At 42.1% G+C, this 24,929-nt stretch overlaps 1 protein-coding gene and 1 long non-coding RNA gene across 3 annotated transcripts; both read right to left on the reverse strand.

The window, feature by feature from the left end:
* Positions 1–3,290: 3,290 nt before the first annotated feature.
* Positions 3,291–19,902, reverse strand: LOC110689698. 2 transcript variants are annotated; one of them, XR_002504938.1, is made up of 4 exons: positions 19,073–19,902; positions 18,847–18,941; positions 18,724–18,768; positions 3,291–3,720 (listed from the first exon to the last, which is right to left on the reverse strand). It is a non-coding gene; the product is annotated as an uncharacterized LOC110689698 (long non-coding RNA). The 2 variants fall into 2 exon arrangements; XR_002504937.1 differs by lacking the exon at positions 3,291–3,720 and having other exon boundaries at positions 18,609–18,768; positions 19,073–19,843.
* Positions 19,903–21,405: 1,503 nt separating this feature from the next.
* LOC110689854 (uncharacterized mitochondrial protein AtMg00310-like) lies at positions 21,406–21,888 on the reverse strand. Its single transcript, XM_021866687.1, has one exon. It carries the CDS (start codon positions 21,886–21,888, stop codon positions 21,406–21,408), a length of 483 nt encoding a protein of 160 aa, XP_021722379.1.
* Between the last annotated feature and the right edge of the window lie 3,041 nt (positions 21,889–24,929).

A 24,929-nucleotide genomic window follows, 5' to 3' on the forward strand; every position in this document is an offset into this window, starting at 1 on the left:
ACTGTTTATATCGACTTATCGAATTCATATGTTGATATGTATTAACTTTGACTGATTTTTATATATATATATATATATTTTTTTACTACATACATAAAACACAAGTAGTAGCATGTAAGATGTCGTTAAATTAGTAATAATATTTTCACTAAAAATTATATAATAGTCGTTTGAAATATGACTAGTACCATAATGTTTTAATGATTATATAGTTCATAATTGACATATTTTTTTTCCAAGTAATTAATTATAATACTTTATTTTTGGTATAAAATAGAATCATCAACAGTTTTTTAATTTATCAAATTTTTAGTTTCATTTATTTAATTTTTATTCTTATTTTGTAGATTCTCGAAAAATATTTATTTTATGTTGGATTAAAATTTTCAAAAATTATATTTGCATTGTAGATATTAGAAAACTAATTGTGTCCATTTTATAATGTGAAAAAAATAAACCAATCATATTATTTATTATTAAAATAATATGGTAGTCTTCAAACAACCGGTGTAAAAACATCCTATTTTCAACAATAAAAAGATTTGTTATAATTTTTACTAATATTATAATTTCATTTCAGAATAGTTGATATATTTTAACTTTTTACGCTATTAATATACTCATTTTAACTATAATTATTTATAAAATTTATCATTAGAATTAAATGTTTTCATGTACGGTAAGATATTACTTTTTTTTTTTTTTTGAGGGAAACGCAGCGAGCAAACTCTATTAATCAAGGGACAAAACGTCCGAGAGTACATAGGGAGTAATTCCTGATGGGCAATGGTTAATCCGTACTTGTTCTACCCCAAAAGGTATCATCCTAGCTAGATGATGAGCTACCCAATTCCCTCCCCTTTTTACATGAGACCAAGCAAAGGAATTGAAATTACTACTCAAAAACAAGATATCCTCAATTACTCCATCTAAATCAGAGAAATAAATCACTGCCTTCAAAAGACGTTTCATTAAAGTTTCGCAATCCGACTCAAGCACCACCTCCTCAAGGCCATACTTGCCTGCAAGCCTTACCGCCATGTGCTTTGCTTTTGCCTCTACAATCTCAACTTGCCACCAAGCACGCACTCTTCTCGAAGTTGAAAAAAGTACCTCACCCTTGTGGTTTCTAGCAACAACACCCAATCCCACCCAACCTTCCTCCATCATACTTGCGTCTGCATTTAGCTTGATCACAGAACCTGAGGGAGGCAGCTACTTTGAAGGACTACGCTTCGGCACAGGCCTTGCAACACCATATATCTTCTTTGCATATGCACCATATTCATCCACAAGCCTTCTCAAAGGCCCCATCAAAACATTATTTGGAGTTGTGCTTCCTAAGAATACCCAATTGTTGCGTTCTAACCAAATCAGCCACGCAAGAAATGCAGCAGTTTGCATTTTCTTTGCATCCATGTTGCTCCATCTTTGTAATACCCCGTATTTTTGACACGTATTTTCTAATTAATTAGTATTTTCTTAAAAGGGTATTTTAGTAATTTATTTTACTATTTGAATTTTGGAGGCAAAATGATATTTGAATTTTAAAGCAAAAAACATTTTAACTTAACTATTATTTTTGGATTTTGGATAACATTTATTATCCATTTATTTTATTTTAAAAACCGGATGATTTATATATATTTCGGATATTTTAATTAAGCAAAATTATATTTTATTATTTAAAGGGCCGAAAATTCCTAATTAATTAGCTTTGATTTTCAGATTTTCTAAGTGTGGAAAATCTGAATTTCTTAGTTAAATTATTTAGTGAATAATTGGTATTTTCTAATTTATTATTTTCTACAAAATATATTATTTACACAACCATTTTTATTCCTTAAAAACTAGCAAAATAATTGCCTAAATATTTAAAGGGAGGTCTGAAAATATGAGCTTAGGAAAGCTCAAATTTTTGGCCACTATATTGTATTTTGAGCAAAATTATTTTGGTAATTTTTGTATTTTAATTATCTTCCTCAATTCTATTATATTTTCCTTAGTTCTTATTTTCCATCTCCTAAATATTTGATCATCTTATTTCCCTACCCTAAATCATTCTTGATTACTCCCCAAGCAAAGCTATCTGCCATATTATTTTTTCATGACAACACACTTTTCATAATTAATTATTTCTTAGTCACCATAATATTAAACCTTCCTTGATTTTTAAACTCTCTTCTCCAAGTAATTTCCTTAAACCAATTTACCATAATTCTTCCTACATTCTTCTACCATAATTCTTGCATGAGCTAGCCTATAAATACCCCCTCATACCTCTCAAATTATTCACACCAAAAACTCAATTCTCTTCTTCTCTCGTACTCTTCTTTTCCCTAAACCTTTTCATACTTTTCTTTCTACTCTTTTCATACATAATCAGCCCGTATATCTTTGGAGCCAATTTTCGGGCACTTCTGGTCAGTTTTGGGGTTTTTCTATTTCACATAAAATTGTTCCTATCAAACAATCCTTGAGGTTAGGATCAAGAATTACCCAATTCGGAGTTATATTGAAGGAGTTATGACCTCTGCAAGTTCTGCCTATTCTTTCCAACGCAAATCCAATTCTCTTTAATCCTATTCCTTTATTTTCTTCATGGTTAGTTTTCTATAATATAAATACTTATTTCAAAGCTATAATTTTATATTAAAGTATTATTTTTAAAAGAGTTTTATTGTCCATGCACATTAGATTTGGGTTTATGTCTAAAGATGTTGTGATAACCTTATGGTTATGTTAATTGCAAGGTGTATTCGTGATTGAACTTTGAAAGTGCAAAGTGTTGATCGATATTCGAAATCAAGGTATATTTAGGTGGCTAGATACCTTCAAAAGTGATTGGTTTGAATATCATGTTTTATATGATTTTATTGGTGATTGAATTAAATTGATTTGAATTATGATTTATGAAACAAAGTATGGTTGGAGGAATTGATTTTAATATTTGTTTTAATAAATGTATTTTTGAAATATTGATTTTAATATCATGTTTTGAATGGTTTGAAACTATTTATTATGTTTAAAGGAATTTGGTTTTAAAAACACTACACATTTTTTATCTATTGCAACCCCCAAATCCGTTGCATTAGGCGTCAAAATCCGTGGCATTAGGCCTAATGCAACGGCCATGTACCGTGACATATGCTGGCGTTGCAGTAGGTCTAATGCAACGGCATATGACACCTAATGCCACAGCACCAATGATCCGTGGCAATAGACCTATACCTGTTGCAACGGCATAACTTATCCGTGGCAATAGGGTACTGACTAATAATTATGATGAAATTGAACCTATTGCAACGGATGAAACTAATTACTACAATGATAGTAGTACGTATCTACTGCAATGGATTGATCATTTGATTTTTTTTTTTATTTTTTGGAATGGTAATTTAATATATGTATAATTAGTCAGTACAAATCTAAATATACTAACCAAAACAAAGTATCATTAAACTTATATATAATAATTATAATGCGACATACGTACATTACAAAATATTACTTGTTTGTTTTTGGTATGACACCCTACTAATAAAAAATAAAAGTTATATAATTAATTTAATCGTCCAAAATACAAATTGTCAACATATATATAAGCCGGAATTTTCAAATCTTCACAAAGTTGAACTTGAATAAGAGTCGCCAACATATATGCACCATTTGTTAGATGACTAGTCACTATACTTCCGTTCCATTTAGCTCCCCATGCACCTACACGTAAAATAGAATAATATATTGAAATATAATAGAAGTAAATTATAATAGACCAAGGCCACAATCAACATGAGAAAAGTTCAAAACGCATGAAGAATCACCCTATGGTTCATATTACCAACCTTCAAGGCCACAATCCGAATTCACCCAGTGTTTCAATATGCCAAAGAATTCAAAGTTAGTTTACTCTATAATCAATGACCTTAATATTCTATATTGACAACAAATCACAGCAGCCCACAAGTAACAAACACATCCCCCTAATATATAAATTCAGCTATACAATAAACTTTGACAAAATTAGAGCAAGAAATAAAAACTCTTTGAACCAACTCTAACACAATAAAATAAATATCCAAATAGATCAACTATAATCATAAATTTTAGTAAAATGCAACCAAAAATTAGAAATATGGGGATGGAAAAGGGTACCAGCTGGAATTAAACAGGGATTGTACAGCAAGCGCTTGTGAGCGCGACCTCATGTTAACAAAAAAAAAAGAGTAACATCCCAACATCCTCTCTAAAGAAAGCTATCACATTCACATTGTCTATATTGCCTTCATAAACTAAATTACTCCAAGATTTAACAAGTAAAACTAATTTAACAAGAATTGAAGTTAGACCCTGAACCAGAAAAGTATTCTAGGGGACCAAAAGTTCCATTTAAGTTGTGGGGTGCTGACTGTCAAGGCTCCAAGCAATTCCCCTATGTTCCCACCCATGACTGGAGTAATGTTAAGCTACCTCAGAGCTTCAATGGGTTCCCCTTCCCCTCTGTCCCTAAAAATACAACCCTTTATCTCTTTTGGACACACGGATTTATAAGAGTATATTATAAATATGGCCAAGTTCGTACTCCATATATTTTCAATAACACAAGGAGTTTGCAAAGTACAAGTAGTAATTAATCAATGAAGCACAAACTGATTGACATGGCCCATCTAATTCTGATTCAATCCACCCAATTGTGTATCAGCCTACACACAGCTACACAAGTAGTAAGGAACATATCAATTTTACTATTTCGACAACACACAAATTTCACCAGTAGCAATCTACTTATGTACTAGTTTAGTCTTAATATAACATATTCACAAATTATTAACCACTGCATGTCATTTACCACTTATTTTTATATAAAAGAATTATCTTTCGCTACATTTTTAATACTGCATGCCATCACTAATGAGGAGGAATCAACGACAATATGTTAGTTACTATAAGAAACCACACAATATAGTGAAGTACTACTGTCCTTTATAGTGGATCTAACTTTAATTATTTTCTAATTTATGAACTCTGACTTTTTAATTATTTTTGCTTGTGCCTCTTGTATGCAAGTACAAATGTTGTTAACATGTTATACTTCATTGTATATAGTAGAAAAAATCTGAAATTTAGACATATGATATATATATATATATATATATATATATATATATATATATATATATATATATATATATATATATATATATATATATATATATATATATATATATATCAGTTCATCTTATATAATATATCTCTTTGTTTCATGACCTATTTTTATTTTTTCCTTAGATTGGGTTAATTTTATCAGTTATTCTCCCCTCCTCCATTAAAGCTACTTGAATACTAACTTGTATAATATATCTAGCTATATACCTATATGTACTACTTAAAGTTTTAACCAGAGGGGTTGTTACTTGGTTGAAATTTGAAAATTGTTTCCCACCCACCAGCAGAAAACTAATGGAATTGTCCATTGAAGCTAAACAGATGCCCGGACAAGTTAAAAATTAGATGTCAGGAACTAAACTTATTCAAACACACATAAATCTTCAGAAAAAAGCAAAAAACTCAATAATCCTAAGGATGACCAATAATAATAATAATTAAAAAAACTAACTTTTTCTTATAAAAAAAATTGGATGGTTTTCTGAATACAAAAATACCAAAAAATTGTTAAACTGCAGAAATGTGTATAGCATCAAAATAATAATTTCTCTAGATATTTTAGAGAAAAGGAGTATAAATTAGTAATACTTGTGCCTTGTTATCCTATCTTGAAGCTTAGATACATCAAAGAGACCAATGTTCAGAAAATCAGAAACAATCATACACTCAAAAGGGTGACAATTTAAGCTACACAGCCTTGTATGAAAGTTTATACCCAATAAAGCTACACAAAGAATGAAACCATTGGCATTTACCATAGAAATCAAATATACAACGGCCTAACTCCCACTCAAACATTACGATGAACACTAGGTGAACGTTATAAAGTTCTGGGCAATTTTATTCAAGGTTCAAATAAATTTGAAAATTCAAATTATGACATTTGATTTTTTTCTTAAAAGAAATCTGTAAACTTCTTCCTAGGGCCTAGCTCAAAAAATAAAAAAAATAAAAAAAAAAACAAATTATAAACACTTAAAAAAAATTATAAGCCCAGCCACTCCCCTCACCCACCTTCCCCTTGGCCACTGCCAGCCGCCCTCCCTTCTCCCCATTCCTTGCTTCCCCCAGTACCCCAACCTCGACACCACAAATACAATTATAAAAAACAAACACAACACTGCAGCAACATAAACTTTGAATTTCATCCAAACAAAAAAAAAAAAAAAAAAAAACAAGTTTGGGTACGGTACACAATTCGGTACCAAAGTATTACTAATCAAGCCAAAATGCAATAGAAATAGCGATTTTACCTGACTCCAAAACATAACACACTTGTCTCATACGAAATTTTTTTATCAAGACCCCAATCCCATTGCACCCCATTCCCCAAACACATAGTTCAGCTTTTCCAAATTGTAATGTACTAATAAGTAGTAACCATGCTCATTTCCGAAGTATTAATATACTATTTTGCTCTATCGCGCCCAAAAGAAACGCAATGCCCTTAACCAATTCCAACATGAATCGTCTATAAGCACTAGTTACTAGACATTATGACACCAACTATAGTAATCTACTGTCATTACCTATACCATAACATTTGCATTACCATAACCAACAAAACAACCAAAAGCACACTTGTTTGGGTCCAATTTAGTCCAATTGGGCCTGGTCACTGAATGATCCAATTAAAAGCCCAAGGTTAAGGTTCAACTCTCCAAATGTGCTAAAGTCAAAAATCAACATCCTCAAAGCCATGTCAAGGTCAGTCAACGGCCCAATCAGCTTGGCCCAGCCCAACTGACTTCCGGGCCCAATCCGCCTCCTTCATTAGCCAAGGTATAAAAGCCAACAATTTGGTCAATTCTTGGTAAGACAATAAAGCCTCAAGCAACTAAACTCTTGCACAGCTTTCTCTCTCTAATATACTGACTTAAGCATCGGAGGGGCCTTCCTCGGCGTCCCCCCCGAGGCTAGTTTACGTGTATTTGTTGTGCAGGAAACCCTCGGCTCCTGCGTCGTTCGGACCGAGACCAAGTTCCCTCAAGATAAAAGGATCTTCCGAGATTCGATTGTTTTCATCCGAAACAATTTGGCGCCGTCTGTGGGGAACGCTACTAAATTTCGCGTCAGTCATCAAACACTCCGGCAGTCGCCATGACTAAGAGTGGAAAGAGTTCCAAGAAGGCTAAGAAGGGAGGAGGCCGGATTACGGTGAGGGAACGCCAGCCGGTTTATCCCTCCCCGGAGCAAGCCTCTTCCGAATCGGAGGCCCCCATTTCTCCGGAAAGGGAAGCCTCAAGAGGTCCTAGCCTCCAGGAGGAGAACACCTCGCACCACACTCGGCAGCCGGGGCCATCCCCGAGACCGAGTGGCTCAGGTGCGAGGAACTCCCCGCCGCGCCATAGCGTGCAATCCAGGTCACATCCGCGGGAGACTCCTCCCTCCGGACCCTCCACCGAGGAAGTGGCCAGAGCAGTGGCCATCTGCATGGAGTTCCTTAAAGCTCAAGGGGCTCCAATCCAGATGCCTGATGATCACCAGCCGAGAAACCTGAAAAGGAGGATCGGTCAGGATGATGGTGGACAAGTTCCACCACATAGAGAGCTCGGCCAGAGGTGGCGAGGGGACACCCGAAACTCCAGTAAGGAGAGGAGGAGGAACCCTCAACCCTCTGACCACTCTGAAGCTCAGAATTCCATGGGGCCCTCCAAGGACCCGGAATTCGCCCGCCAAAGCGTTCACGAACGCTTGGGTTCGAGGGAGGTGAGTGTGCATAGCCGCCTCACCTTCCCAGAGGATACCGGACCCCACCCAACCTTGTCTCAGCCGGGGACGAAAACCACTTCCACCTCTGAGAGAGGAGGGAGCGAGGTCCCTGAGGCCGGGTACAAGGGGAAGGCGGTCATGGTTCCATCGAACTCGCCCTTCCAGAAGTGGATTCTGGAAGAGCATGTGCCAACGGTCAAAATCCCGGCACATATTACTTACGATGGTACCTCAGATCCTAAGGATCACATTGCCTCTTACGAGGGGCACATGTATCTGAACCCGAGGTCTGAGGCTACCTGGTGTAAATACTTTCCTACGACCCTCAAAGGTGTTGCCCAATCCTGGATCACCAAAGGGCTCAAGGAAGGCTCCATAACCGGTTGGAACGACCTCTCCAACAAGTTCAAGAGCAAATTCTCTACGGCCAACCGCCGAGAGAAGACCACTGCAGAGCTAATGAGTCTGCAGCAGGCGGAGGACGAGAGCCTCCGCGACTATCTGACTCGCTTCAGCAACGAGTCATCCGGAATCACAAGCCTGGATCAAGGCCTGGCCGTGTTCGCGCTACGGAACGGCCTCCAAGCTGGAAAGTTCCTGGACTTCATGGTCATGCATCCCCCGCAGACCCTGGAGGAAGCCTTGGAAGCATCGGATAGGTTCATCCGAGCCGAGGAGTGGAACAGATCCAGGTCTCAGTCTCGTCCGAGAATTGAGAAGCCGAAAGGGCAGCAGCCCGAAGTCTCGGCGCAGAGGAAAGGGAAGGCTAAGGCCTCAGAACCGTCCTCTGCTGCCGAGCCGAAGAAGGAAAGACACTTTCCCTACACGGGAAGGTACGATTCATACACTCCACTCTCCCTTCCCCGTGCTAAGATTTTCAGCACGACGAAGGACGAGGGGAGATTCAAAAAACCTCGTCCGTTGCCTCCCTGGCATCAGACGAGGGGAAAGGACCAGTGGTGCGAGTTCCATGACTCACCCGGACATCGCACCGAGGACTGCGTCCAGCTGAAGGACCAGATTGAGGATCTGGTCCGCAAGGGGTACCTGAGCCAATACCTCGCGGACAGGCGCGAGGAGAAAAAAGCTGAAAAAGATTCTCGGCAGGACCTCAACTTCGCTCGGAAGAAGGATAAGGGACCTCAGGGCAAGGAGTCCCTCGACATCCTAGTTATTTCCGGGGGAATCTCGCGAGGCACAGCCAAACGCCAACTGAGGGGTCTAACCCATCAGATTCATCAGGCTGAGCTTCGGCAGTCCCAGTCACCGGCGCCGAACATCCTGTTCACAGCCGAAGACTGTGAGGGGGTGGTATACCCCCACGATGACCCACTAGTAATCATTCTGGGCATCGCCAACCGCAACGTCTGGCGGACCCTCGTCGACGGCGGTAGCGGGGCGAACATCCTCTTCCGAGGAGCGTTCGACCAGCTGAGGATGGGAGCCGAGCACCTGGCCCCCGCACCCTACCCGGTGTCTGGATTCAACGGCTCTTCCTCGTATCCTGACGGGAAGATTACACTTCCTGTCACCATCGGCGAAGGCCGAGCAGCTAGGAATATCATGGCCGAATTTTTGGTCGTAGATGCTCCATCTGCATACAACGTGATCATGGGGAGACCCCTCATTCACGGCATTCAAGGAGTCGTCTCCACGTATCATCAAATCATGATATACGTTTCAGACGAGGGACGCTCCGAGAAAATAAAGGGCAGTCAAAAAGAAGCCCGCCGATGCAATCACCTCAAGCCATCCACGTCTCGCCGAGGCGACCGTGGCGATGGGGAGGAAAAGCACCGGGACCGAAACGCCAAAAAGCCGAGAGGCTCAGACGTTTCGGCTAATGAAGCCCCAGACAACGAGAAATCTGATGGGGGCCAAAAGGCTGACTCCGCCTCAGAGCCGAACGACTCTGATGGCCAGCCGCGGTCAGGAAAGTCTGCTAATATTGATAGCAGGCCGGAATTCGAGGAATCCAACTCTAAGAGCATGGAGACGGATGACCTGACCGAGTCAATAGAACTGACCGTAGGAGATCCGAACAGATGTGTTAGCATCGGGTCGTCACTGGAGCCAAACACCCGTGCGGCACTCGTCCAACTCCTACGGGCCAGTGGAGACGTGTTCGCCTTCTCAGCCGCAGAAATGCCCGGGATTGATCCGGACTTCGTCTCCCATAGGCTTAATGTCGACCCCTCCAGTCGACCCATTAAGCAGAAAAAGCGGAACTACTCCGCCGAAAAGAACCAGAACATCGCAGCTGAGGTCGATAAGCTCCTAGATGCTGGGTTCATTGAACCCTGTCAGTATCCGGAGTGGCTGGCCAATGTTGTAATGGTTCAGAAGGCAAATGGTAACTGGAGGATGTGCGTTGACTTCACGGACCTGAATAGGGCATGTCCCAAGGACTCCTATCCGCTGCCGAGGATCGACCAACTGGTCGACTCGACAAGCGGGCATGCTCTGCTCAGTTTCATGGACGCATTCTCGGGATACCATCAGATCTTCATGCACCCCGAGGACCGAGCTAAAACAGCGTTCATAACAAGTTCCGGGTTGTACAATTACAGAATGATGCCCTTCGGATTGAAAAATGCGGGGGCAACATATCAGAGGTTGGTTGATCAGGTTTTCGCCGAGCAAAAAGGCCGAAACATGGAGGTTTATGTTGACGACTCAATCGTCAAAAGCATAAAAGAAAAAGATCATGTCACGGACCTAGCCGAAACCTTCGCCACCCTCAGAAAATACAAAATGAAGCTGAATCCGAAGAAATGTGTCTTCGGCGTGAAGTCAGGCAAGTTCCTCGGCTTCATGGTCAGCAAGAGGGGGATTGATGCAAACCCCGCCAAAGTACAAGCTGCTTTAGACCTCCCCGAGCCGAAGACAAAAAGGGATATTCAGCGTCTAGCCGGGAGAATGGCTGCCTTGTCCAGGTTCATCTCACGAGCCTCAGACAAAGGGCTCCCTTTCTTCAAGGCGCTGAAGCTCCAAAATTCAAAAGGCATTGAATGGGGAGACGAACAAAAGTCAGCCTTTCAGCAGCTCCGTGAACACCTGGCTCAACTCCCAACACTGGCAAGGCCAGTCGTAGGAGACATCCTATACTTATACGTGGCGGTCAGTCCAGCCACGGTAAGCGCGGTGCTGCTAAGGGAAGAAGAAAAAGTTCAACAGCCGATCTATTTCGTCAGCCACACCCTGACGGATGCCGAGACGCGCTACCCATTGTTAGAAAAAGTGGCTTATGCAGTGGTGGTGGCTGCTCGGAAGTTGCGACCCTATTTTGATTCTCATCAAATAGCGGTTCTAACTGATCAGCCGTTAGAGAAAGTCCTCGGCAAGGTTGAAAAATCCGGTAGACTAGCAAAGTGGGCTTTCGAGCTCACCGAGTTCAGTATCGGTTATCAGCCGAGAACAGCCATCAAGGCGCAAGCCTTGGCAGACTTCTTGGCCGAGTGCTCCTATCAGGAGACTCTGGATGCAAGGAGGAAAATCTGGACCGTCTTCACGGATGGGTCCTCCACCGTGAACGGTTCGGGGGCAGGGGTCGTCATCACCTCTCCCGAAGGCAAAACCTTCGAGTATGCACTAAAATTTTCATTCAAAGCCTCTAACAACGAGGCCGAATATGAAGCAGCCATTGCTGGCTTAGACCTGTGCGTATCGTTGGAAGCCGAGCATGTCTACCTCAAGACAGATTCTCAGCTGGTCGCCAATCAGATCCGGGGGGAGTATGAGGCTAAAGAGCCTTCAATGGCAGCTTACCTCACAAGGATCAAATCGACAATTGCGAAGCTGAGATCTTTCGAAGTAGAGCTGATCCCAAGGGGTCAAAATGCTCAAGCGGACGCACTCTCCAAACTTGCAAGCTCAACTCTGACTGAGTTAAGCCGTTCTGTCTATGTGGAGGTGCGCCGAGAAAAGAGTGTAGCCGAAGCAATATCAATCTGCTGCGCTGCACTCGAGCCGAGCTGGATGGATGACATCCTGGCTTATAAACTCAGGGACGAGCTCCCCGAGGATAGGAATTCGGCCTCCAAGATAAAGCGGATCAGTTCACGATTCCTCGTCTTCGGCGGCCAACTCCTCAGAAAATCCTTCTCCGCTCCATTATTGAAATGCGTGGGTCCAACGGATGCCGACTATATTCTCCGAGAGATTCACCTCGGCATCTGCGGAAACCACATAGGAGGGAGAACCTTAGCCCACAAAGCTCTCAGGGCAGGGTATTTTTGGCCTACAATGATCTCGGATGCAAAGAACATGGTCAGAAAATGCGAGAAATGCCAAAAATTTGCACCGGTAATCCATCGGCCATGCCTAGATCTCCAGCCAATTCTTAATCCTCTTCCATTTGCACAATGGGGGTTGGATATTCTGGGACCCTTTCCCGAGGCCCCATACAAAAGAAAGTGGCTGATAGTCGGAATCGACTATTTCAGCAAATGGATTGAAGCGGAAGCTGCTTCAAGCATATCTGAGCAAACTGTCAGACAGTTCATCTGGCAGAACATAATAACTCGGTTCGGCATCCCAAAAGTTTTTGTGTTCGACCACGGCAGACAGTTTGACAACCTGCCCTTGCGCCGATACACTGATCAATTCGGGATAAAATTGGCTTACTCCGCGGTTTGCCACCCTCAGAGTAATGGCCAAGCCGAAGCCGCAAATAAACAGATCCTTAACGCTCTCAGAAAAAGAGTAGAGGATCAAAAGTCCAAGTGGGTAGAGGAACTTCCGGGAACCCTCTGGTCACTCCGGACAACCGAGAAGGAGGCAACGGGGCATTCACCTTTTCAGCTGGTGTATGGATCCGAAGCAGTGCTTCCAGTGGAAGTGGGCTCAGAAAGCCTACGAGTGAATCTCTTCTCAGCCGAGGAAAATGAGCAGCTCATGAAAGAGTCCCTCGACTTCCTTGACGAGATTAGAGATCTAGCCCGAGAAAGGATGGCTGCACACAAGCTCAGAATGAGCAAGTCCTACAACCGAAGAGTCTATCAACGACCTCTCAGAGTTGGGGATTTAGTTTTGAGGAATGCTGCAGCTGTTCAAAAAAGTCGCATTCATGGCAAACTCTCAGCATCTTGGGAGGGACCTTATGAGATTTATCAAGAGCTTCAGCCCGGTACCTTCAGACTCAAACAAATGGATGGCACCGAGCTGAAAAACCATTGGAATGCCGATGTGCTCAAAAAATACTATGTGTAAATCCTTCGGATAGTACAATCTATGTAAGTACACTGATTTTGTTTATAAAAAGGCCATCGAGCCAGTATTCATTCAGATTGCGTGTATTCTTTAAGTCTTTATGCTTTCTACGGTTTTTCAAAAATTCAAGGTTTCATTCGGCGCTGTCCGGGGTATTGCATAATGATGCCTTGTACCTCGGCAAGCCGTAAAACCTGCCAAAAAAAGATACAAGCCCGAAGTATTGCATAGTGATGCCTTGTACTTCGGAGAATCTGTTCCTTTGGGCAAAAAGGCCATAGACTTATCCGAAACATAGCCTAAAAAATAGGAACTGATAAAGCCCCGAAGTATTGCATAGTGATGCCTTGTACTTCGGATGAATCAGTTCCGGGTGGTAGTTGCAGCTCTGAAGTATTGCATGATGATGCCTCGTACTTCAGATAAACTGCTGCCCCGGCATGGTGTTTCGGATAGTTGTTCCCTTGGATGAATTGAAGAAAGTGTCACAAGAGTACCATCTCTAGAGTGAAAACTCTCAGGTGGGAAATCAGTACTTTAAAAACAGATGTAGAAAATAAAGCAAAGTGTTCAAAGATCCTCGGCTTAGCCGAGAAAAATTATCAGCCATTCCAGAATTCAGAAGACCTCATCTTCAGATTTCTGGGGGGCAGAGGGAAATAGAGAAATGGCACAACTGATCTAATACCCTTCAGCTCAGCCGAAGTTTGATACTTATGTCAGTTTTTTCACAAGTTGAAAACATCCGAGTACAAACGGCAAAAAGAAGTCTCAGCAGAAATGATTCTCGCTAGCCGAAGTTCTGCACTTAGCAAATATTTGAAAGATCATTCAAAGAAAGCAGTAAAGTGCGAAGACTGGTAAAGCGAAGAAAAAAAAATACACAAGAAAGCTGAGAAAGTGAACTTCTTTGAAATAAAAATGTTGAATTACAAAAATAGTCGGCAGCCGCCCACAAGCGGAAAGTAACAGCTGCCGAAATACGTACAGGCAAAATAAAAATATAATAAGCTGTTGTACGATAAGGCAAGCTGAAGCAAAAAAAAAACAAAAGGCAAAAATTCAGAAAGCGGCAAGTCTAAAGTTGAGCGCATGATGAACCGCAAGATTCTGAAGACGACTGCCCGAGTTCCTATGCTTCAGCCTGAGGATCAGACTGATCAGCTTCATTGGGCCCAATGGTGGTCTCAGCTCCAGCAGCAGAAGAAGCAGGCTTTGCACTTTGCCGAGCCTCCCTTTCCCTCTGCTCAGCCTCCAACTCCATCCTCTCAGCTTCTTCCTCGGCTTCCTCAGCCTTAAGGATTTCAGCTTCGATTGGAGTGGCATACTTCATGTGAGGGTCTTCGGGATCTTGGACCCATTCAGCACATTTGGACCAGTCCAGCTTCGGCTCAGCATGAAGGCAGACCCTTCGGCACACTCTGAACCCGTTTCTAAAACCCATTTCATACTCTTCTTGGGTATAGATACGGACTTTGAGTAGAGCCTCAGCATCGGCCAACTTCTTCTTCGTCTCCTCCAAGTCTTCCTCGGATCTCTTCAGCTCATCGACGAGCTTGGAGGAGGAGCCTTTCAGCTCGGTAAACTCTTGCTGAACCTGGGAAGCCTCGGCCTGAACTTGGACCATTTCTTCCTTCTTGGCAGTGAGCTGATCCTCAGCCTCTTGTAGCTTAGCTCTTTGAGCTTCAGCAGCAGCAGCAGCCCTTGAGAGTTGGACATCCCTAGCTTGGAGCATCTCTTCAGCAGCCATTCTGCTGGCTTCAAGAGATTCTAGCTGATGCTGCACTTCAGCCTGTGCAGCAGCTCCTTGGATTCGGCTCTCGATAGCAGCCTTGAACTTGGAGATGTCCACCCCCAGGTGCTCTTGGAGGAATTTTTCCCCTTCCATCAGTGGGGGAAAAACTTCCTTCTCCATAGCGTCGCAGAAGGTCTGGAGGGCTTCAGCAGCCTTTTTCTCGTACTCCTCAGCCTTCTGCTGCTTCTCTTCAGCTGCTGCCTGCTTCAGCTTAGCAAGCTTTAGCTCTTCCTCGGCTACCCTTTGATCGTGCTCGGCAGCGTCCACCCTATCTTGTAGGGAATCTATCAGCTCTACAGTGAGAGTCTGATTGTGCACGAACTGAAAACAGGGGCACAAGTTAAAAAAGTAAAAAATAATAGCTGAAAGGTTGAGTTCAGAAAGAAATCAAGGCAAGGAGAATTACCTGCATCATCAGCAGTTGGTTGGACCTGGCAGGGTCAGGAACTGATCTGCTGGATTCGCCCATCCCAGCAGTGGCCTTCAGCGACCAAATCCTTGCCCTATCTACTTCGGACAGGCCAGCAAAATCGCCGAAGTAGGCTGCAGCACCTTCTCGGTTCTGACCCCATATGAGGTCCCAGATGTGGTCTGGGACTGGAATTCGGGGGGCCGAGAAACCCATTTCTCCAGACTGCAGCGTCTGGAAGGAAGGGAAGGATGACGATGGAGCCTCTTTAGCTTTGGGTGGCTCAACGTCCTCCTCCTTCTCAGAAGAGTCAATTATTGTGACCTCTTCTTCTTCAGGTGTGAGGACGAAGGCCCCAACCTCTCTGGCAATGTCCGCCGTGAAACCCTCAGCACTGGGCATCACGGCGTCTCCATCCTTGTCCTCGGCGGCACTCTCTCGAGCTTCTTCCAGAACCTCTCCCTTAGGTTTGGGAGTTCTCTGATCCACCTCCATCTCGGGGGGTGGCGGAGAGGCCCTTGGGGGTGATTGAGGCGGTGGCCGGGGAACCCTCGGCGATCCATTGCCTTCCTCGGGTTCCCTTATTTCAACGCCGATGGTCATCGGCCTCCGCTGAAAGTCATGCGGGCCGATGATGGCCATTCTTCGGCGCCTCTTCTGAAGCGGCTGCTCGTCCATACCCGAGTCTGAAGACTCTTCTTGTACTTGGTCTTCGGGACGAACAGGGGCTTTCCCTTCCCTGTGTCTGCTGCTCTCTTCAGACTGTAAAGGGCAGGCAGGGGGAAGAATGTAAAAAAAAAAAAAAAAAAAAAAGAAGAAAGACAAAGTTAAGTCTAAAGGCTCACCGAGGTCTTCAGCAAAGCCTCGTCTTCTTCAGCTGCCCTAGCCGCAGCTTCTTCAGCAACTCTGGAGGACCCTTCTCCACCTTCACAAGCTTCAATAACCCGTGCAACCTCTTCGGCTGTACGGGCAGCTTCAGCTTCTTCTTCCAGCAGCTGAAACAAGGGATCTCTCTTCTTCCACCAAGGCTTCTGCCTCTGATACAGAGCAACAGCCTCAATTTGGAAGTGGGAAGAGTCTAGGTGAACCTCTCGGCGCCTTGGTTCAGTGATAGGGGGAGCCCGATCAGTTACGACTCGTTCTCGGTTGACGCCAAGGCGAGCGTAATCAATGCCGACGTTGGTCTCGTCCCGTTCTGAAAAAGAAAAGGGGAGAAGTCAATTCAGTTAGTTCGGCACATCACAAGAAAGCAAAATGAAAGAAGAAAAGAGATAATTAAAAGGCCTCGGCCCCAGCCGAAGAAGATTACCATCCCTAAACTTTCGGCTGAGGCCGACAGCTGCCAGCATATTCTCTTGGAAAACATAGTGCGTATCGGGGAGCCAAGTCTCCGGGATATGCTGCATTCGGCCGCTGCCTCCCCGGTTCGGCAGCTTGCCGAAGATGTTCTGCTGATTAAGGTTCGGGTCTGGCCCGCTATCTTCGGGAGGACCTAAACTTCCCATATCAGGATCCGGCTCGGCAAGATACCGGGGAGCGCTGAAAACGTAAGGGTGGCTCGGCTCCGTGGGTGCCCTAACCCAAATCCATTGACCTCTCCAGTCCTTGTCTGAAGAGTCGTTCGGCCACATGGTTAGGAACGGGGGCCGAGACTCAATCCGATACCACCCAGAGCCATGGCATCCGTGCCCACTTTGAATGTTTGGCACTAGCCGATGGAGCCTTTTGAAGCAATGCAGGTTCGGCACGTACCTGAAGAATTTGCAGACCCATAAGTACGTCATTACCCTTCGGATGCTGGTGGGGGTCAGCTGGCACAGGGAAATGTTGTAATGGATCAGCAAGTCTCGGACGAATACGTCCAAAGGGAACCTCAGCCCGTACTGGAGTTGTCTCGTGTACACCCCCACATACCCCGGGGGTGGACGATGGATTCTATCGGATGCTGAGGGCATTCGGCACCAATATCCATCAGCTTCAAAAATGCCGTAGTGCAACTCAATTTGCTCGGCAAACCGGTACTGATCAGCATTCTCCACCCACCATGAGTAGGGGCGGTTCTTTATCATGGCCGAAGCTACTTCGGCATCCTCCCACTCTGAAAACCCTGGGAGGATATCCCAAAGGACAGCGGGAACTTCATCATCCCGTCCTGAAGCGCTCACCCCCTCAGCCCTCTGAGGAGGAGCCGAAGAAATGGGAGTCGCCCTAACCCCTTCAGCAGGGTCAGACTCTGTCCTTCGTCCATTCCAGGTCCCAATCCTGTCCCTGGGATCGGGGATTAGCCTTGCTCTTCTTGGAGCACGGGCTCCACCTCTAACTCCCCTCACCATTGACGAATTTCGAAGGAAAAAGTCGAAAAAGGGGAAAGAGTGCAAAGTCGAAGAAAAATGAAATAAAATCAAAGGAATTTACCTTGATCTGAAGCAAAAGTCGCCGATTTACGAATTGGTAGTGACAAGTCTCAGCTTCTAAGCTTAATGCTCGGGGAATTTGCGAAGTTTTGATGCGGGCTCTTGAGCGTTCTTGAGAATTCTGGGTTTGTGTTGATGAATGAGTGGGGAGAGAAGACGCGCCTCTATTTATATCTCCAGAAATGGGAATTCAAGGAGTCTGCGTTTCAATTTCTCTCAAGCACCCCACTAAGTAACCGTTAAACACACGACCTTGCAGTTAAATCGCCCACTACCCGTCCAACTTCCGCAATTATCCACATTAACTGTTGTTATCTCATTAATCATGGGTTAATTACGGTTTAAATTCACATTTTTGGATTAACAAATCATTCACTTCCCTCCTTTTCTGATTAAATCAAACCCGACCCGTCATCCTTCCAAATCGGGTCTGGGGGGCAAGTTGTTTGGGTCCAATTTAGTCCAATTGGGCCTGGTCACTGAATGATCCAATTAAAAGCCCAAGGTTAAGGTTCAACTCTCCAAATGTGCTAAAGTCAAAAATCAACATCCTCAAAGCCATGTCAAGGTCAGTCAACGGCCCAATCAGCTTGGCCCAGCCCAACTGACTTCCGGGCCCAATCCGCCTCCTTCATTAGCCAAGGTATAAAAGCCAACAATTTGGTCAATTCTTGGTAAGACAATAAAGCCTCAAGCAACTAAACTCTTGCACAGCTTTCTCTCTCTAATATACTGACTTAAGCATCGGAGGGGCCTTCCTCGGCGTCCCCCCCGAGGCTAGTTTACGTGTATTTGTTGTGCAGGAAACCCTCGGCTCCTGCGTCGTTCGGACCGAGACCAAGTTCCCTCAAGATAAAAGGATCTTCCGAGATTCGATTGTTTTCATCCGAAACAACACTTATTTGCAAGTTAAAAATCTACCAATTTTTCAATAATCAAACAAAATACTAACAATATGATAAAAAATTTATAACAAAATCTACTAAAAATCAGAAATTAAAGATAAAAGAAGGAACCTGGCAAGAACATAAAGGCGAGAATCCCAAACGAAAGAAATTAACCTGACAGTTCTCGAGGAATTAAATGTTTTACAAACGAAAGAAATAGAGGTAGAAATACAATAAAAATAACGATTATACCTGACTCCATTGTTGAGCTACCAAGCGACCAAGAACACCAGGTCCAACAATTAGCAAATCACTCTCACCAACTACCATGGACGATGATGATGTTCCTGATTAACATTAAATTGTCAATTGATTAAAACTTCTTAAGTGTATAATTGTCGAAATTGGAACAATAATTGAAAGGGGAGAGAAAGTAGCGAGAAAGAGGAAAAAAGAGAGATAAAGATAGAAGGCTTACTCAAAGATCAGGGCACGAAGCTGGAGTTTGAGCGACGTTAGCTCAGCAACTCTCCACCACCGCCATCAATTACAAATCAAAACTCACCATCGTTGCTCTCCACCACCGCCAACAGTTACAATTCCAAACCCTAGAAATCGAAAAAAATCAAAAATTTGAACTATAAATTGTGCAAAGGAACCCTAAATTTGAAATTTAAAGAGGAAAGTTTAAAGAAGCTCATACCATGAACACCAATCAAAACCCTAAAAATCGAACCACATCGTCATTATCACTCGCGACCACCATCACCACCGTGACCATCATTGAATGAGGAGGGAGAAGAAAGAGAGAATTTAATTTTGTGAGCGACGGTGGTTGTGGATGTGGTTGCCGGCTGCGGCGATGGTTGCCTTCTGCTTCGAATTTTTGAATGATTTTTTTCGTGATTTTCACCTCAAAATCGGCCTCAGAATTTTTGTTTACCTTGCTTATTTATGTGAGATGATGATGGGGAAACTAGAGAATTGGGGGAAATTGAGAAAATGGAGAATTGGGGGAAATTGAGGAAATGGAGAAATAGGATGAGAATGGGTACCGTGAGAATGAGGGGAGAAAATGGGTGAGAAAAGTAAACACGTGTTTGTTCAAAATTTTGGTGAAAAAATTAGAGGGAACAATGCGCGCTTCAACCTAGCTAAAATTTTCATGATACAACACTACCGTTGCATTAGCTTTCATTTTTGTTAAAATATCTAGGCTATTGCAACGGTTCTTTAGAGTCGTGGCAATAACTCTACCTTTAAGAGCATTAGTTTTAACTCCGTGGCAATAGCCTACTCTATTGCAACGGCAATAAAAATACCGTTGTAATAGGCTATCTATTGCCACGGCATTTGGATAGGGCGTTGCAATAGCTCATTTTTTGGCGTTGTATTTGATCGAAAATGTAGTAGTGAAAGTATGTTGGATTGTTTTAAAGAGTTTTTAAAAAAGGTTTTTCAAAGGAAGAGTTATTAATTTTGAAAAGTTATTTATATGAGATTTAATTCTCAAAAGGTTCATTTTGAAAGCATGTTGAATTAAATAAAAAGGAATTTGGAGTTAACCTATTATAAAGGTTGATTTATTCAAAGAGGAATTTTATGAGGATTTATTGAATTATTTATAAAAGCTTTACAAGCATGATTATTATATTAATCCCACTATGCGGATTCATTGAAAACTATGGACTTTGTATGACTTAGTCTTTCTCCAAGAATAGCCTTGAAATAGTAGGAGATTAGCTTGGGGGGTGTGCACACTTAGAGAGGAGGTTGAGTTTTCGAAAATAATTGATTTGACTAATCATTATTATTAAGTTATTGGAATTATTTTGAGAATATTTGAGAATTGGTTTCCAAAAGAGGAATTGGTTTTCAAAAGAGGAATTGGTTTTATAAATCGTTTCATCGAACTATTGAATTATTGAGAATTGGTTTGAATCATGAGCTTTGGAATTCATTGGATTAATTATTGGAATTGGTTTTAAAAGCATGTTTGCAAATAAATTGAATTTACTTATCTTGCATTTATCGTACTTAGCATATTTTGCTAATATGTATTTCTTATTTGTTTTGGTTCGCCCTGTTTACCGTAATGGTAAGCAGTGTTGACTAATTTCAGGTGGAGTCAAGAATTGAGCTTATGGGAGTCCCGGGAATGTTCTTCACTTAGAATTAGGATTGTTGGTCTTTATCTAATTATGAGTACTCATGACGATGGTTTCTATTTATAGTTATTACTAATAAAGAAAGAATTTGACTTTCCGCTGCAAAGTATTGGTTTGGGTTAGTAGTTTTGGTAGCCTTGCGTAATCATGCGACGGTAATACGCCTAAATCTATCTCTACGGTATAATTATACGTATTATACTGGTATTTCCGTAGAGGGAGATTTGGGGGTGTTACAATCTTTCCATCATATCACAGGCACTGCCACTTCTGTCTTGGATAAGGCTCAAGCAACCACTCTCTTCCCACAAATCTCGTACTCTAATGCAGTAAAAAATAGCGTGGTTGCTGCTCTCATCTTCCCCCCCACACCAAGGACAAGAGGCATCTTCCAAAAGGTGTCTTTGCTTCGACAAAGTTTTCGTCGGCAATGTATTCGAACAAAAACGCCAGAAGAAATGACGAACTTTGGGCGAAGCTTCCATCCCCCATATTGTCAACCAAACTCGATGATACTCATCAAGATTGCACCCCTTCCCAAGCATGTACGCTGTCTTAGTAGAGTAAAGGCCATCATTGCCCATGTAATGATGTCCTTAGGTGCTCTTGAACTCAATGGGATCGACAGGATACACTTCTGGTCTCAGTCATTGAAGGCTGTAGAAATGACCTCATAATTCCATTCCATATTCTCTAAATCAACCAAGTCACTCACATTCGTAATTCCTTCAACAACCGGGCTTGTCACAAACCGCCCTTCCGTGTCAGCAAGCCAAGGGTTGCTCCAAACATTAACATTCGAGCCATTCCCTATGCGCCAGATAACTCCCTCTTTCACAAGAGATTTACTACTCCATACACTCCTCCATGAGTAGCTCCCACCTACTCCCAAATAAGAATCAAGGAAGGAGGAATTGGGGTAGTATTTCGCCTTCAGAACTCGACTCAAGAGCGAATCATCTTTGTGAATAAGCCGCCATGCCTGCTTGCCGAGTAATGCATCATTAAATATTTCAAGATCTTTAAAGCCCATTCCTCCGAAGCATTTCGGTACACACATACCATCCCATGATTTCCAATGCATATTCCGGCGAGCACTTTTTTGACCCCAAAAAAATCTTGCCATCATTGACCGATACTCTGAATGACAGAAATAGGGAATTTGTAAACACCCATCAAGTATGTCAGAATCACCTGAATTACAGATTTCAGCAGCACTTCTTTCCAACCCTGCAATTTCTTCCAAATTCTATCAGTTATAGCTTCAAAAATTGCTTTTTTAGATCTTCCGGCAACTGTTGGAATCCCTAAGTACTTCTCATGTCTGTCCACTTGTCTCATATTCAAAACACCCATTAATTCACTTTTTTGCTCGATGCTTACACCTTTGCTAAAAGACACCTCCGATTTCTCATAATTAATTTTTTGCCCGGATGCTACTTCATAAGTGTTGAGTATATCAACTATAACTTCACATTCTCGTCGATTGGCTCTAGTAAACAACAAACTATCATTTGCAAACAAAAGATGTGAAATAACAGGACCACTCCTACTAGCTATTGCCCCGTGAAGCTCTTTTCCCTGCACTTTATTATGTAACATGTGAGAAAAAACATCTGCTACTAGGATAAACAGATAAGGGGATAAAGGATCCCCCTGTCGAAGCCCCCGGGAGGGAGACACATCACCACATACTCTTCCATTAACAATAAAAGAGTACGAAACAGACACCACGCAGTCTATAATCAAGTTCACCCATCTACCATCAAACCCCATAGTGAGAAGGAGTTTTTTGAGAAAGCCCCATTCAACACGATCATAGGCTTTGCTCATATCCAAGTTCAATGCTATAGTACCTCTTCTACCCCGATTTCTCTTTTTCATCGTATGAAACAACTCAAGAGCAATAAGGGCATTATCAGTAATCAAACGGCCCGGTACAAAAGCACTTTGGCTCTCAGTCACAACAGAAGGGAGGATACTTTTTAGTCTAAGCACAATAACCTTTGACACCAATTTATATAATACATTACAGAGGCTTATGGGTCTAAATTCAGACATCAAAGTAGGTATGTTGATTTTCGGAATCAAGGCAATATTAGTATTATTTTCAGAGCTTGGGGGAGCTAAACCCTGTAAAATACTACTAACAAATTTAGTCACATCATCACCTACAATATGCCAAAATTTCTAGTAAAAGATCGCATGCATACCATCCGGCCTTGGAGCCTTGCAAGGGTGCATCTGCTGCAATGCCAAGAATATTTCTTCCTTCGAATATGGCCGGAGCAACTCTGCATTGTCATCTTCTGAAATAACAGGCTTCACATGCTGTAAAACCTCATAGATACTTGTCTCATTCGGCTCTGACGAGGTGAACAGGTTCTTGTAATAGCTACACACAATTTCCTCCAATTTGCGCTCATCATTCTGCCAAGTTCCATCAGCACCAAATAGGCCTTTAACCCTATTTTTCTTCCTTCTCTGCGAGGCTTTGTGGTTAAAATAAGATGTGTTGCGGTCTCCGTCTCTAACTTCAATCACTCTCGAACGCAAGAACCAGTAAGTTTCATGCTTCGAATGAAGATCATCGAGAAGTTTTTCCAACTCAAGACTCTTCTCACAAGAGTCGCGAGACACCCCCTGCTGCTGCACCTCTTTGAGTTTGCTCTCGGCACTCTCTATTTTCTGGCCAAGGTCATTAAAAGTACTTTTACTCCACTTCATTAAATCCTTCCCCAGCACTCTCAATTTACCAATGGTGTCAAAAGTGGCAGTAGCATTCCACGATTTGCGCACCACTTCCTCACAAGCACCATCAAGAAGCCAAGCAGTCTCGAATTTAAATCTTTTCCGTTGCTTGTGCTTTTTCTTGCTTTTCTCCTTTTGAGTTCGGACAACAATGGGGGTGTGGTCCGATCTAAATTTCAGCAAGTGTTCAGCATAAGCGTCGGGATAAATATGCAACCAAGATGGAGAAGCTAGAAACCGGTCCAATCACTCCCTAAACCGGTAAAATATTACTTAAATAGGCATTAATTTTAACTTTCATAATGTCAAATTTTACTAATTTTTACAAATATTATATGGAGTATTATATACTATCTCCGTTTTGTATTATTTGCAACTTTAGAGCGAGAGTTGTATAGATTGCTAGGTAAAATTTGTTTGTGAGTATCAAATGAAGAGAGAAAAATAGAGATGCATAAATAAAATATTTGTTGCATGTAATATGAAATAAGTATTTTCGACAAATGTCACAAATAATATGATACGGAGGTATATGTTACCATATTTTACTTGCTGAACTGAAATTATTTTTATTGAACTGAAATTATTTTTACCGATTCTCTATTATATTTATTCTTTAAAGTTACTGAATTTTAGTGAATTGAAATTATTTTTGCTAAACTGAAATGAATAGGGTGTTACATAGTTATATCCTGTAGCGAGTGATTATGTTAAATCCTGACAGATTATGTTTATAACAAGTAGCTAGCTATGACATCATATTATATCACAAAGTTTATTTTCTCATATCAGATCAATCGTATTCATCAATGTGAGCATGTGTGCGTGGTATGTCATAATCAAAAATGTCAAAATTAAAAGGACCCAATCGTTGCAAAAACTCTAAAAAGGTGCCTAAAAGTCTACTTTTCACTACAAAATTCTTGCTGTATGTTTACATTTGGCATTATGACTCTTCCTTTAAACTATGGTACAGGACTTCTTTTAAAAAAAAAAAAAATCTATGGTACAGGACTACAGGTAGGCGTCCATCATATCATAATTGCTCGATTTGCTCCAGCCTAGGATGGTGACAACGAAAAGGGTACACATAGATCGTCTATGTGTACCTCACATAAACAAGGCTTTCTATTGGTCGGGAGAAGTTGGTCCACTTGATCTCACATAAATATATAGTTTAGAAATTTCTGTTTGATAATTTTGCAACGAAAAAATTTGAATTTTGAATTTTAAATTTGAATTTAATTGTATTTATGGCGGCGAATGATGTTGGAGGATTTGCGAGAAGACACCATGGAGGGGCGACGACGGTGGCTTAAGGTGAGTAAGGTGGTTGAGAAGGAAGGAAGGACCGATGGTCGGCGTAATTAGAGAGTGATATGGTTTAGAGTATGAAACGATGGTTGGCGAAATCAA

Source organism: Chenopodium quinoa, unplaced genomic scaffold (genome assembly GCF_001683475.1).
Source record: "Chenopodium quinoa cultivar QQ74 unplaced genomic scaffold, ASM168347v1, whole genome shotgun sequence".
Classification (NCBI taxonomy): Eukaryota; Viridiplantae; Streptophyta; class Magnoliopsida; order Caryophyllales; family Amaranthaceae; genus Chenopodium; species Chenopodium quinoa.